Raw genomic sequence first — 16178 nt, forward strand, 5'->3', positions numbered from 1 at the left:
GGGCAGAGGCTGGCAAGGGGGGAAGCCGATAACTGTGTTCCCTTGTTTTGCTGTGAAAGAGACTGCTTCTGAGACACAGAATTTTTCCTAGCTCTTACATAAGCTGGTTTAGAATTCTTCACCAATAATGCCAAAATTAATATGAATATTAAAATCATGAGGCAAATATTAAAAACTGTGAGAAGAAAAACAGTTTTACACGAGCATGTACCCATACAAACAGTTGGAATTCCTGTCTTAGGCTGAATAACTCTCATTAGAGCCATATTTAAAGCAGAATTTCCATTGATTGTCACATTATTGACCAGAGCTCCTGTAATGTCCTTGGTAATATTCTCAGAGATATTAAAACCAGCATAACCAAGAATAAAATCACCCCAGCTCCAGAACATATCTGAAACCTTAGCTTTAGCCTTATTATAAGCCAGATCAATAAAATAAGCAACAATTTGAGCTTTTATCCAATTAAATGCCAAGTAAACAAAACCAGACCAGAGCAATGCACCAACCAAATACAATAGCTGCTTGATCAGCTTCATCTTAATTCCCAGAGCTAATTTCCACTCACTGAAATATCTAGCCCCACGTTGGGCGCCAATTAAAAATGTGATGGTTTGGGGGTTACCCCACCCCCCCCACACTTTGTATTTGCCCCAGCTAACTCAGAGGGACCCTGGGAATATAGATGAAGCAATTTATTTACAGCTAGCAGAATTTACAAGCAGCTATTTACAATATATATAGTTATATACAATTATATACAGAAATATACAAAGGATAAACAATATAAAAGCACAACTCCCCTCCCAGAAACCTGAGTCCCCAGGAGGGGCTCTCAAACCACCCCAACACCTCCCCCCGGCCCTCTTAACCTTACCCCAGTTCTCAGGAAGAAAAGAGGTGCAGCCAAGAGGTTAGGGAGCAGGGTTAGTAGGAGCAGGGTTAATGAGATGTGATCAGGTCTAAGGCAAAAGCAAGAGTGAGAAACAAAATGGAGAAAAAGTCTTTCTTCTTCCCAGAGTTCTCAGCATGACTGTGAGAGAAGTAGACACAATTGTTTTTCATTTCACTGCCCGTTATCTAGTTCTTCTACCAAAACATTCCAGCTTGCTTCAAACTAGCACAGAAAGGGAGGTCTCTTCCAACCAGGTTGATTCTATGATTCTATGATTCACTAAAGACCAGTGAGGAAATGAGCTAAATCAACCAGAAGAACTGAATCCTCACATTTCCCTGGTGGATCTTCTACACAAAACCAACGAAGAGCTGATTGTGGATAGAACAGCTTCAACTGCAAGGACAGCAATGTGGACCCTGAGGAAAGTGAGAAAGGTAGGCAGCAGAGCATGCAGTGCTAGTGTATAGGGAAGATGAAGCCAGAATCTTCTTGAAGGTGCTCAGTGACAGGATGAGAGCAAAAGGGCCACAAGTTAAAACAAGGCAAATTCTGAGTAGATAAGGGGTTTTGTTTGGTTGGGTTTTGTATGGAGTTTGTTTGTTTGTTTGTTTTCTCTCTCAGATAGTAGTCAAACAGCAGAAGAGACATGCCAGAAATTGTGTGAAGCCTCTGTCCTTGGTCCTGAGCAACAAGAGTTAGGTCGGACCTACTCTGGGTATAGAACTGGACTAGATGTCCTCCAGAGCTCCCTTCCCATCTTAATTATTTAAAAAAAAAAAAAAAAAAAAAAAAAAAAAGTAAGTAAAGACCCCGGACTTCAAGCAAGTGGAGTTAGGCTTGTTCAGAGAATTGCCAAACTGATCCTCCTAGTAAGCTGTTCTTAGAAGCAAAAGTGCCCCAGAGTTGGGGCTGATTTCCAAAGACAATCTCCAGGATGCAGAAGTACAACTCATCCTAGTTTGCAAGAAAATTGGCAGGCAGAGAAGAAGGCCACCTTGGCTAAACAAGAAATTTCTACATTCCTTACAGAGCTAGATAATTATCAGACTGTGATGGTTTGGGTGTTCTCTGCCCCCCTCCCTCCCCCCTCCCCCCCCCACTTTAGAAATCACCCAGACTAGACTCAGGCGGCTCTGGAAATATGAATGAAGCTATTTATTTACAGCTGGCACAATATACAAGCAGATACAAGGTAAAAAGGCAATACAGAAACACAACTCCCCTCCCAGAAACCTGAGTCCCCAGGAGGGGCTCTCAACCACCCCTTCACCTCCTCCCTACCCCTCTCAAACTAACCCCAGTCCCAAGGAAGAAGAGAGGTTTGGCCAGGGCCAGGGGGTTAGGAAGCAAAGTGGATTAGTCCAAAATTGAGAGCGAGGTTAGAGCCTAAGATGCAGCTCAGCCAGCAGCCCAAGTGAGAGTGATTATCTATGTTTTTATTTCTTGTTCCTATACATCTCAGCAAGCCTGCAAGGGAAGTAGACATCACCATTGTTTTCCTTTCACAGCCTGTAATCTAGTTCTTCTCACCAAAACATTCTAGCTAGCTTCAAACTAGCACACAGACTAATAAACAGAAAATGGGCAACAGTAGTCCTATCTTCAAAAAATGACAAGAATTTTGGGAACTATAGGAGCAACCTAGCCTTAGCTCCAGGACAATTCTAGAACAAATCCACATGGGAGTCATTCTGTATGCCACTGAAGATCTTTGTTTGAAAGGGCATAAACCATACATTCAAAGAAGCTTATTGCAGTCTTCTAAGTGGGCAGCTCTAAGCAGCTATTAGATGAGAAACGAGTGTTGAGTAGATAATCCAGCAGCTTATTTTTATTATTTAATAGATTAGGTTTTCAGTCTCTTGTTTTAATTTTGAATGCTACCTGACTGATCAGCAGACTACTCACAGCTGTACTGCTATCATTGTATATTACTGAGTTGTCAAGAGGACATGGAAATTTCTTTTTTTTACTCACAGTTTGTTGTTTGAAGTCATGTTCAGACTGCCTCTCATCACAATTGCTACTTTCCTAAAGTGTTACTAAAGCTGCTCCTGCTTTCCTAAAATGGTGAGACGAAGCAGATCATCAATCTAATCTGACATAGAGTAAACAGACACACCCAAAATGTGTCCATTACTCCTGAGGTGTTTGGTAATTTTTAAAAGAGAACAGCTTGGGAATGTGAATGCTAGATCCAAAGAAGGCAGAGAAGGATATAGCTAGGTAGAAATGAGTCATGGACCACTCTTCTCCATTTATTTCCCTGACCCAGCTCCCATCAGTCAGTGTGGACACAAGAGAGAGGCTGGGAAGGTAAAGTCATGAGCAGCTACAGAAAGAAACTGCTCTTCTCAACTACAGCAAGCTGTTAGATTAACTTTATAACCACACTCTAAGAAAACTCTATCCATGTGCTCATGAAGAGCACATTTAAGAGCACACTTAAATTGTTTTTTACTTCAAAGATTTAGATTTACTGTTCATTATTTACTTTACTATCCTGCTGAAGCTTTGTTTGAGATCAGGACTTCACCGTGCTAGACATTGTACCTACCTAAAGAGATAACCCTGGCTCCAAAAAAAACTGAGAGATGAGAGGTGAAGGGAAGGACATTGAGTGAACATTCCTTATTTAAAGAAGGGAAACAGAGGCAGATTAATCACCAGGTGATTAATTGCACATTTTAAACTTTCTAAGGGGTGAGGATGCTCAGTTCCTATCCATTCTAATAGATACTGAATATTGAAAGACATGAAAAAGCTTTGTAAATCCTACCCTGAACAAATTCCCCAAAGCCTCTCTGGAATTTAATGTATCTTTGTTTTCGTAAGCATTTAAAGTAGCATATGCATATATGCTTGTGTCTGTAAATGTTTGAACACTCTCTGGCTTTCCACAGGCAGCCAACACAGCATATCTTTGCCTGAGCTGGATTTGTTTGTACTGCTCTGCAGATATCACATAATCCATTTACAGGACAGTGTGTAAATGTTTCGGGCAATGCACAGGCTGAACAGTTAATCCTTATATACTTACCTAGACATGAGCCCTGTAACAGCTTGTCTTGCTCTACTGAGTGAATTTTCTAAATGTCACAGCTTTAGGTTTGTAGGACACCACAGGCAAATTTCCACACTGCTTTCAGTGCCAATAGTCCCTAGGAAAGTCTGTCTTTGCAGGGTATTACCATTGTCCAAATTACTGGCATAAGCAAACTCCAGACTACAGCATCATCCATTAGCCACAGGTCTGGCCATTCCAGCCTCTTCTCTGGCCACTCCAGAAACACTGGATATCAAAACTGTCCCTAGCCAGCTAGAATGTCCCTCATACATCTATGAATATATATTAAAGTAGACATTCATGTAATAGACTCAAAATCACTTGAAAGTTTGATACCTATTTTGGCTGCCCAGCCCCTCAGTTTTGCCCATTCCTCTCAGGGAAGCCTGAAATCCATAAAAGATATTTCTGCTTGGAATATGACCCACATTTGTGTCCACACACACACCAGTGAAGATTTCATATATTGGCAGTGAAATGGAGTAGCATCTTCCTGATGTGTGCTGCAGACCAATTGAGAGAAGAAAGGAAGAAGAGAAACTAAGAAGAGAGGTCTGAAAGAGCTTTCTAGAGATATTTTGGGCTTAGGGCTAAGATTGAGCAAGAATTGGAAGACAAGAATATAGTAAAACACAGTCAAACCCAAAGATATATATAAAAAAGTGTCTGTATCTAGGCTGACTTTAAGTTAACAAATTGAAGAAACTGTGGGTGGATGGAACAAAGAAAATCAAGAAGCAGAATACTATCTTTCTCCTAAAGAAACATTATCTGACTGAAAGGAACCACAGTTGTTGTTCAGGTCATCCTGCCAAGGGTGGTGCTCCTGCAAGTGCTGCTGACACAGCACCTGTGCTGCCAGATCATTAACAGCTTTATAATCATAACCAGCCTCATGCAAACTTCTGTGAAGATGAGAGTCAAATCTGTGGGAAGATACCTTATGTTGCCTGTGGAAACTGAGTCCCAAATGCAAGAGAGACTTCAAGGACTTGGGAAAATTGGTTATGAGACCAGAAGCACAAGTAATATTTTCTTCTGTCTTTCCAGTTGCAGGGAATGAGGGAATAAACCACTGGACACAAACACTCCAGATGTGGTCTCTCTAGAGCAGAGTAGTGGGGAAGGAGAACCTCCCTTGACCTGCTGGCCACACTCTTCTTAATGCACCCTAGGATACCATTGGGCTTCCTGACAACAAGGACACAGTGTTGTCTCATGGGTTACTTATTGTCCACCAGGACTCCCAGGTCCTCCTGCATGGAGCTGCTTTCCAGCAGCTAACCTGGTACGTGGTGGTTTTCCTTCCCAGGTGCAGCACTCCACACTTATTCTTGTTGAACTTCATTATGTTTCCCTTTGCCCAGCTCCCCAGCGTGTCCAGATTTCACTGAATGTTTTTACACCCTTCTGGCATATCAGCCAGTTCTCTAAGTTTGGTATCATCATCAAACCTGCTGAGGGTGCACTCTATCCCCTCATCCAGGTCAGTGATGTTGAATAAGACTTCAGTTACAAGTCATAGGTCTCCAACTGGACTCTGCACCATTGATCTCCTCTGAGATCTGCTGTTTAGCCACTTCACAATCCATCTGACTGTCCACTCTTCTAACCTGCACTTTCTGAGCTTATCTACAAGCTGTAATGTGAGATGCTGTGAGAAGCCCTGCTAAAGTCAAGGTAGACAAAGGTATAGGCAGACTTGAAGATACAAGAAATCTTCACAGCAGAATTTATATCATGGATGGTGAGGGCAGAAAGAGATGCCCTCTTATTTACTTGCTAGCACTAATTGTCAGTGTATTGTTGCTCTTTGGGTGTTATGTTTTGCTGTCTGGGATGAGGCTGCTGAAGAACGGGACAGACTGGAAACCTCTGTGATAAAAGCTGACATATAGAGTGAAAATAAAACAAACTACAAATTCACAACTTCTATCTTTGGTCACCTGATACTGTTGCAATTAGTCAAAAATAAATTGGTGAATATTTTATGGGGAAAATAGTTTCTATCTCTTTATGTAGCACAATAGCTCCAAGTGCAGGGTGCTGCACTTTGGCTACAACAACCCCATGGAGAGATACAGGCTAGGGTCGGAGTGGCTGGAGAGCAGCCAGACAAAGAGTGATCTGGGGGTACTGATTGATACCCGCCTGAACATGAGCCAGCAGTGTGCCCAGGTGGCCAAGACAGCCAGTGGCATCCTGGCCTGCATCAGGAATGGTGTGGTCAGCAGGAGCAGGGAGGTCATTCTGCCCCTGTACTCTGCACTGGTTAGACCACACCTTGAGTACTGTGTTCAGTTCTGGGCCCCCCAGTTTAGGAGGGACATTGAGATGCTTGAGCGTGTCCAGAGAAGGGCAACGAGGCTGGTGAGAGGCCTTGAGCACAGGCCCTATGAGGAGAGGCTGAGGGAGCTGGGATTGTTTAGCCTGGAGAAGAGGAGGCTGAGGGGTGACCTTATTGTTGTCTACAACTATCTGAGGGGTGGTTGTGGCCAGGGGGAGGTTGCTCTCTTCTCTCAGGTGGACAGCGCCAGAACAAGAGGACACAGCCTCAGGCTGCGCCAGGGGAGGTTTAGGCTCGAGGTGAGGAGAAAGTTCTTCACTGAGAGAGTCATTGGACACTGGAATGGGCTGCCCGGGGAGGTGGTGGAGTCGCCGTCCCTGGGGCTGTTTAAGGCAAGGTTGGACATGGCACTTGGTGCCATGGTCTAGCCTTGAGCTCTGTGGTAAAGGGTTGGACTCGATGATCTGTGAGGTCTCTTCCAACCCTGATGATACTATGATACTTAGTATAATCATCTTTTACATTAAGACTGTTTTAAAGGTCTTTTTCATAGACAACAGTGGATAATTAACTGGCTCATATAATACTCTCTGTGTGTCTGAAAAACAAATCAGTAAGGACCAGAAATCCACTTACATGGCAATATACTTCTTGCATAAGGTGTGTTATCACCCCTGGAGAACAGATCTCATCAACAATGGCTAATGGAGCTGGGATTGTTAAGTCTGGAGATGAGAAGGCTAAGGGTTAACTTTATCACTCTCTACAATTACTTGAAAGCAGGTTGTAGTGAGTCCAGTATTGGCCTCTTCTCCCTAGTATCAGAATGAGATGAAATGGCTTGAAACTGTGCCAGGGGAGGTTTAGATTGGATATCAGAAAAATTTTCTTTGTAGAAGTGTGGTCAGAAGTTGGAATAAGCTGTCCAGGGAGGTGGTGGAGTCACCATTCTTGGAGGTGTTCAAAAACATAGATGTGGCACTTCAGGACACAATTTAATCTCCATGGTTGTCTTAGGTTGAAGGCTGGACTCGATCTTAAAGTTCAGTTTCCAACTGAAACAAATTTCTGTTTCTGTTCATATAATATTCCCTCTCAATCTGAAAAACAAATAACTAAGGCCCAGTAATCCACTTAAATGGGAACATATTTCTTGCTTAGGAATAAGATGTTTACCAGCTCTGGAGAACAGATCTTATGAGCAGTTACAACAGCATGTGAGGGACTTGGGCAGCCCCTGAGGATATCTCACAAAGGTTCTTCCAGACGCCTACATTACTTTGAATGCTAACACCTTCAGACAAACCTAAGATTAAGCGCCTTGAAAGGCAGCAGGATATTGTATCCCATTAGGTACTCACTGGCTTATGATTCAGTCACTGAAACTTTAAATTCAAGGAGAACAGTCTTTAAAAAAAGAAATTACACATAAGGTTTGGGAAGAAAGAGGTGCCAGATTGTTCAAGCAGCAATCAATTCCAAATTACAGACACACACACACACCCCCAAAAAAAAAAAAAAAAAAAAAAAAAAGAAAGAAAAAAAAAGAAAGTAATTTAAAGAGCTTTGAATCTGAACTGCTCATCTGCCAAGGATCAAATTGCAAACTTTAATAGTTATTACATAATCTGTAGCTGTTCTCAGGGGGATAGGAAAAAAATAGCACAAATGGTTCTCTTGTTGTGTCATACAAACTGGCACTGTTCACTGACCCTCAACTCTGTGCTTCCATCTGTCTTACAATTTGCTGTTCCGTAGCACGTGTGCTTCAGAAAGCTTGCTTAGTTACTGCTTGGCCTGTACAGTCTATGCTTCCTTAAATGTTTGTAATTGGTATTGAGGTAGGTAGCAAATGTGCCACACAACCATTGGGCTAACCTTGCATAGCATGGAAACAGTTCAAAGCCATAGTTCTGCATATGATGTTTGTCAGCATTGTTTTAAAACCTACTCAGGGATAAACAGGCCCATTTTCTCCAGAGACCACAAAGGAAATCACAGATTTTTCATGTGATTCAGCCTTTTCCAAACCACACTTTAAAATAGATAGTTGCAATAAACTTGTTCATAGGAAAGTTGTAGGATGGGGCAGTAATGATGTTTGCATTTTCCTGTATTTTTAATCTTGTAGTAAGTTGCATAGTCCTAAATAGCCTAGAACACCAAGAAACTTTTTAAGTACCTTGTCCTTCAACTTGCCTTTATGTTAAATGCAGAATTTGTTCATCTCCAATATGCACATCACCTGACATACTTGTTGACTACTTTGCCTGTCTGTGTGCACGTGTCCATGGGCAGACAGCCTTTCTAACATGTGGTCCAGTTCTGATCATCTTTCATCATCACAGTTACAACCTGAAAAAACACAGTGTGCACCTTTAATTCATGTGCAATCTTAGTGGACTCTGAGGAAGCTTTTATGTGGCATCTTACTTCCATTTACCTTACACATCCTTATAAGGGGCCCTTTGACAAGTCCACATCATTAACTAGTGTGTTAACATGTGCACATGCATACTGATAGACACTTCAGATCTCAGTGTTTGATTTTCCAACGTATCACTCCTTTATCACAGTCTGTATAAGTGTTATACAGCCCAGTATTACTCCTCTGTGTGAATGGAAACACAAATCAAGCCAAAATTATGCAGTGGAGTTTTCAATCTGTTCACAACAAATGCACTGAACTCCAACTTACCAAGGTGCAGAGGAGAAAAGAAGGATTTCTTTCCTGAGGTTTTGGTCCCCTGTTTTTTTGTGAGCAGGCAGTTATAGCTGAATACATACTATCTCAGAATACGAGATTACATCAGTCCTACCAACAGAAATGAGGAACATGAAACACGCTGCCAGCAGATTGGAATTTGTATTAAATGTATCAATAAGCAATGTATTCACATAATGACTGCTTGCCAGAAGGCTTATATTCTCTGTGATGAAGCACAGTTTTTTCCCATCCATAAGTCAAAATCTGGAGCCATTCAGCATTAAATCACTACAGGCCAGACATCTACTAATGCATTTAGAGACATGGGCAAACATTTCCAATACATTGTGATAGCTAGCAGACAATTTATTCCTAGTATCTCTTCAAAGGTGGTGTTATAGGTAATTGAATTGAAGAATAAGCTAAGGAGTACAAGACCAGCATCTTAAAGCAACAACTGTGGTTTAATATAGACACAATTAAACATACAAACATGTCAACAAATTTTTAATGTCTTGTGCTCAAATTTGTCTTTGGATAAGTTCACATAATTCAGCACACAAAACAATAATCTTTGAAGCAAAGAACATATATATCCTATTAGCTAAATAAAATAATAACATCAGTGATAAAAAGAGGGGGTTTCATGATTGAAACCATATCTTTTGTACTATTTTAGTATCAGAACTGATCTACATATGTCACACTGTGCCAAGTATGTTTTGTTTTAAAAATTATTGGATCTTATATATTGATTTCATTTCAATGATGCTGATGACAATGATAAAAGCAATGATGACAGTAATATTAAATCTTTCTTGTACCTGGTTTTGTTATGTGTTACTGAACCAATTATTTTGAAAAGTGGTTACTGAGATGTAAGGTCTTGTCTGTCTCTAGCTGTATCCAAGTCCCCAGCCATAATTTCCACACATCTTCATTTCTGATTGTCATATTTTCAACCTCCTCTCCCAAGTGGTGTTGTCCTTCCACAAGGTCCTACTGAATCCTGTGTTGTTAAGTCAAAATTTAGGAGATTTGTTGCTGAAGTTTGGGGAATACGTAATTTTAACTTTTTATATACACATAGGTACACTGGAATGGATGCAAGAAAGATAAATCCACAATGCTGAAGGTCTTTCAGAATATCAATTATGATATAAAATAGCATTTGATAAACACAATAGCACTTCAGTGTTTGCACTCTATCTCTAGGGAAACATTTGGACAGAAATTCAAGAAACCTCTGGTTAGAGTTTCATTACCTTCACATTTCATTATGGAGCTGTACTATAATAAATTACTTAGATTAGTTGATAGGACTAACTTCTCCACCAACTGACTTCACTAGTGGAAGTATATGCTCTGATCTGCTGTGTTGGCAAGAAAAACAAGAGGAGGTGAGTATGGCCAGTTAGTTTCACTCAGAGATGCTTCTTTCTTTCATTTATGAAAAGGTGAAGCACAAAGTAGTGGAATTTTTACAGAGAACTTGTAGAATTTTTCAAAATTAGCTTTCTCAATGAGATTGGCCTCAGAAAGTCCTGAAGTGGCGATCACGGTAGCTTCGTGCAAGCCCAAGAAAAAGACACAGAGGCAAAGTGAAGACAATTTGGGGTACAGGGGCAAGAGATAGGGTGAGTAGAGTTTGGGAAACGTATCGCAGAAGCTCCACTTGGGATTTGGAGAGCAGAGAGGAACCTAGTGTTGGCACACATAGGATTGAAGAGCTGGATTTTGGGAGTTTTGAAGTTGTAGCATAAATTCCATCAATTTATTTCTTACTATCTAACAGGTTGATTTCCTTCCTATTCAAATCTATATGATCAGCTAATACAGTAATAAATAAATTATTTCTGACTGCCATATTCTAAATAATACAATTCTTATTTGAACTGTTTTGCTTTGTAATCCTGTTTTACTGCATGTATGAAATATCTAGTTCAAAATCATGCATTCTCCCTACAGGAAACACTCAAGGCATCCAGGGCCAAATTCCTACCTTATGAAGACAAAAAAAACCCAACCCTTGCTAATTTTTTTTTCCCCTCTGAGAAATCCAATCCAAACTGGATTCGACTGAAAGAACTGACTAGACAGATTATCTTGCTTTGCCTTTGTCTGCTCATGATACTCTTTAGCCAAGAATAGCTAATATTTGGATGTACTTGGGGATGCTTTCACTCTAACCATGTGTTGGGGAACTAGATAATATGACTACATCTGTACGATGTGTCTGCCTCATGTAATAAATCTGCCAGTTCTAACTTGGGTTTTCACTCACACTGCCAGTCTTCACCCAAAAGCAGAGGCAGGAGGGGCTTATTTGACCAAATAATCAGTTAAAATTGTCAAAGTAATTGATCAAAGTGAATTTGGCAGGGCATAAGTTTGGCACCGTCTTCAAAATTTGTCAGCATCTCATAAAAGAGATTATGACCTCTGGTCAATCATACTAAGAGCTTATTAGACTGAAAGTCTTCTAGTCAGTAGCTGAATATAACAAGTAACCTATTAATAGAATGGATTTCATTGTGCATGCTCATATTCCAGATACTGACACTGTCATCTGAGTTACAGAATTGCTCTAACAGGGAACACATGGTGGGGTAGAATTAACAACTAGTAGTTAAAGGGTGTGTATGTAACCTGATTGCATTTATAACAGACTTCATACAGACTCTCCCCATTCCTCTTTGGTACTGTCTTAATCTAATTCTTCCTCTTCTTACATGCTGAAGACCTGTTCTTCTAGACAGCTGGACTGGAATACTAGCTTTTCCTATCATAAAGAGCATCAATATTTGGATTATACCCCTATCAGGTCTAACTACACATGAAATAGAAATTATAGAATATTCTGTCATATCAGCACACATTAACCTGAAGCATAACTATTCATGGTACTGCAGCACTTCTCACAATTCAATCACTGTTTATTTTAAAGCAATACTACAATTTAAAGAGAATTTTAAAAATCCCACTTTTGTACCTTTTCCACCAAAATTTGAGATAGCTAGCCTTCATAAAAAAGAAATGTGAATAGTGCTGATGAAACATAGTATAATGTAGGCAGATGACATGCAAGTATCACCAAGAATTTCTGAATGCAGCTCTATTCTCACCTAAAAAAAGGCTTGCTGATACTCCTTCCATATTGTTCTGATTAGACTGCAGATACTGAAAGGGGAATAAATAGACACCTGCAAAAACCACCCACAAACTAACAAGCAAATGGCATTTTGAGATAAAGATGCAGATTTCTTTTGATCACAACAGGGAAATAACTGAATTTGAGACTGAACGGGTTCTAAGCACACTCTATCAATAAATTGCATGCCAAAACAAATGAAAGCACTCATAGCATGTGTCTGCGCGTGTATGGGGAGTGGGGGGGTTCAGTTAACTGCTTGCACATCAGGGAATGAATGGAAGATCAAATCCCATGGTATGAAGCCACAAACCTGCACTGTCACTATGCTGTTGATGCCTGTGATCCACACAGGCATTTGAAACTGAAGTGTTCAGTGTCACAAGGACACTAAATTATTTTTTCTAAAAGTTACATTAAGCTGCTTGGCATTTTATAAATGCATATAAGGATTTAATTCAAAACAGGTATCAGTAATAGCTGGCAAAGGATTCTTCTGACATTCTGCTGCCTTCTTAGTATTTGCCAGACTGTCCTCCAATCACACTAGAACGATGGTTCAATTAAAAAATATATTCAAATCTAATTACATCAGATTCCTTTCCAATTATTTTTCAATTTGTTGGACCAGATAGTTGTAATTTTTTACTACTTAGATATCCAGAATCACAGAAAATACACTGGGACATAAAATACCTAAGATACTTTCATGATTCTTTGACAGGCTTTACAAGAATTCATTCTGATAGCACAGTTATGATGGAAGTACTGAATCAGACTGGTACAACACAGAAACTTCCTCTATATGATACAGAACAGTAGAGAAATATATTTACACAACAAAAGACAATTTTCCAGCTTACCCACAAAACAAGGGGTGGTGGTAAAACAGCAATACAACTTGCAAACATAGCAAATGTAACAAAGCAACAAAAAGCATTCTGCATATTTATGCAGAAGTACAGTTTTCTTCAGGGTCTACTAGATGAATGCTCCCCGTGATCACTGATTCCTCTTGAGCTGAAGTGCTTTCCAGATGCTTATTTGTGCAATATGGAATGTGGCCACAAAAATACATGTAAATCCATGGGTTGGTGCAACTATTTAAATTGCCAAGGAGCATGATAATGGTGAACGCTGAACCTGGAAAGAAACAGGTAAAGGACTAACAGAGTAAATAAAGCACTCACAAATAAGTAATGATTTCACAGTATGCTGCTTTCTGGTATACCTGTTCATGTATTACAGTTAATCTAGTGGTAGGAAATTTCCATTTATTCAATACAATTTGTACTTGCTGAAGGTACGAAGCACACTGTATTGTAAGCATTGCAGAGTTAAGTAGCTTGATGCAGCTCTTTTTTTGATGTAGCTGCCTAAAATTTAAAAGCAATTACTAACCTGCTACACAGACACAATTAAATACAGATATAGATATTGACACAAAGGTTTGTAGGATAAGATTCTAATTCATGCTCAGAAAAAGAATTCTTAAAACACAGATCAGTAGATTTATTTTTTCATGAGGCAGAACTATTATCTCTTTTCTCTCTTTTTTTTTTTTTATCTTTAAGAAAAGGTGAATTTAGATAAAGTCACACACACTCAGCCTTTCACAAACAGGCAATAGTGTAATTCTGACAAGATGAATCTTGTTTAAAACATGTTGATTTTTGCTACCTCTTTCAGCCTTTTTTTTTAATAAGCAGCTGTTTCACAGCTTTTTATTGTTTCATAGTGTGCAACAGAGATTTCATCAATATGATTTCAATATTCACAAAAACACTCAGATACCTTATAATATTACTGTTTTATCCAGTAAATATAAATATTCATTTTATGACTTTTAATAATCACTCCTCTTCATCTCAAGAATCCAAAAATACTGCTGCTTTAGTATCCAAAACCTTTAAAAGTCTAAAACTTTGCTGGAGCAGATTATACTATTAATTGTGCTGTTCATTAATCTTTAAATCATTAAGCACTTGAAACACAAACACAAAATACACACTTACATGATGTTTTGATCACATTACACTTGAAGTTCTCTGTAACTAATTAAATACAGTCAGAAGTCAACCTAGACATTTATTTTAACCATACTCAAACTATCACATATAATTCTTACATAAAAAGCAAAGTGCAAACATAAAGCAGCACAGTAACATGCTAGCTTGCTATTAAGTTATGAATGAGGATCTTACCTTCAGTCATGACACTGGGGAACCACACAGACCACAGCTGTGCAATGAAGAAAGGTGACCAACAGAGAACATATGCAACAACTGTCACCACTGTCATTTTTACAGTCTTGATCATAGCCTTTGAAATACAGTTCACACTGCTTGCTCTGGATGGCAGGACTTGCTTCTGATTTGTTAACTCATATTCACTCTGTTTTTTCACATGAATATTTCTTTTGATTATTTTGCAAATCTTAATCTGGCACACAGTAAGGATGACCGAGGGAATGAAGAATATGACTACAAAAATCCAAGTCACATATGCCCTTGGGCCCCATGGCTGAATAAATTCAGCCCAGCATTCAAAGATACCTGGAGAAATTTCAGTCTTAGAAAAGATAAATACCTGTGGTAGGCTAAGAATCAGTGATATAGACCAGCTGGTGCAAATGGGGATGTTCCAGAGAGCTCTCTTCTTCTGGAAAGTGACCACAGGGTAGCAAACAGCTTGATATCTGTCCAGTGTCATAACCACTATCATATAAGTAGAGGCAAACATGCCCAGCAATTGTAGATACTTGATAATTCTGCACAAGAAATCTGGCCCTATGAAAACGTCTGTAATATCCCATATGAGTTGAGGCAGCACTTGAAAAAAGGCTACCACTAAATCAGCAATGCTGAGATGAAGCATGAATATATACATCCTAGAGAGCTTCTTTCTTCTTCGCCACAGTACCAGTATGAGAATAAAATTGCCTACAGACGCTGTCAGAAATACGACCCCCAGTACAGCAATCTCTACTTGAGCTAATTGCTCATCTCTTTCTGGTCTTCCAACAGGATCTGAATGATTTATAAAAGTCAGGAATCTGTGAGGAGGAGGACTCTCAGTCTGATGTGTGTTATCCTGCACAGGCAATGAAAAATTCTTCATAGTGCACAGAAGCTACTCGCAGTAGCTGCTACTTGCAACTCAGGTTAACAGCTGTGAAGCGCTGGCTAGCAAACAAACCAGCCCGGGTTCAGGTTTCAGTATATCTTCAAGCAAGTCTCCTGCTTGTGTGAACCAAAGCAGTGGGACTTGGATCTTGGTAAAATTCTGTCTCTTGCTGGTGTGCAAAAAGGCTTTATATAGGCTTCCAGCAGGCAGAGCCTTACGCAACTGCAGAGCCCTCGGGTAGGCTGCAGGAACTGCAGCCAATGGCAGACTGAGCCACACAATTGGGGGAAATATATAAATAAAAGGCAAACTTCAGAGGCTTAACGTAATTCAGTTACTCACTCGAGTCAAAACTCCAACTTGTAAATAGCTGTGGCCAAAATAATGCTTAAATGACTGTACTCAGGAGAGTTCTTGAGAATATTTTTTTACGCAAATCAGACGAGTGCGCTTTGGCTGAAGCAGAGAGAATGTCTACACGTAGGTGGAAAGTTGGGTCCCTGAGCTCAGGAGCACCATAACTGCAATTCTCCAGGCTCCTGGGGTATGACCACATCCTAAATGCAGCAAAGAAATTATTTTTTATTATTATTTTTTGTTGTTGTTTTCTTTTTTTTTGAGTCACTTGATTCTAATTTAAAAAAAAAAGAAAGAAAGAAAGAAAAAATATTTGAACTGCTCTAAAAATAACCTTTTTAACTTCAAGACAAGGTCAAGACTTGTAGGTTTTTTTCTCAGCAAAATGAAAAATAACACATGTGAAATAAATGACTTTTAATAGGACTGTGAGTCTACAGAGAATTTAATAGAAAAGTAGGTGAAAATTCAGTGGGAAATCTTACTGAGGAAATAGTTTCTAAGATGAAATTATTTCTAAGGTCTTTATTCTAGTATACTGCTAAAGGCTGGGAGGTAATCTTTCAGTACCTGATCTTTTTAACT

General features: G+C 39.5%; 2 protein-coding genes across 2 annotated transcripts in view; both read right to left on the reverse strand.

Moving 5' to 3' along the window:
• LOC135175038 (uncharacterized) overlaps positions 1-16178 on the reverse strand; it is a 65382-nt gene that overhangs the window by 35695 nt on the left and 13509 nt on the right. The window lies entirely within an intron of this gene.
• Positions 9405-15275, reverse strand: LOC135174699 (arg8-vasotocin receptor-like). The gene is made up of 2 exons (XM_064142129.1): positions 14315-15275; positions 9405-13253 (listed from the first exon to the last, which is right to left on the reverse strand). Exons 1-2 carry the CDS (start codon positions 15228-15230, stop codon positions 13060-13062), a joined length of 1110 nt encoding a protein of 369 aa, XP_063998199.1. The 5' UTR covers positions 15231-15275; the 3' UTR covers positions 9405-13059.

The sequence above is a fragment of the Pogoniulus pusillus genome, chromosome 4 (assembly GCF_015220805.1).
Source record: "Pogoniulus pusillus isolate bPogPus1 chromosome 4, bPogPus1.pri, whole genome shotgun sequence".
Classification (NCBI taxonomy): domain Eukaryota; kingdom Metazoa; phylum Chordata; class Aves; order Piciformes; family Lybiidae; genus Pogoniulus; species Pogoniulus pusillus.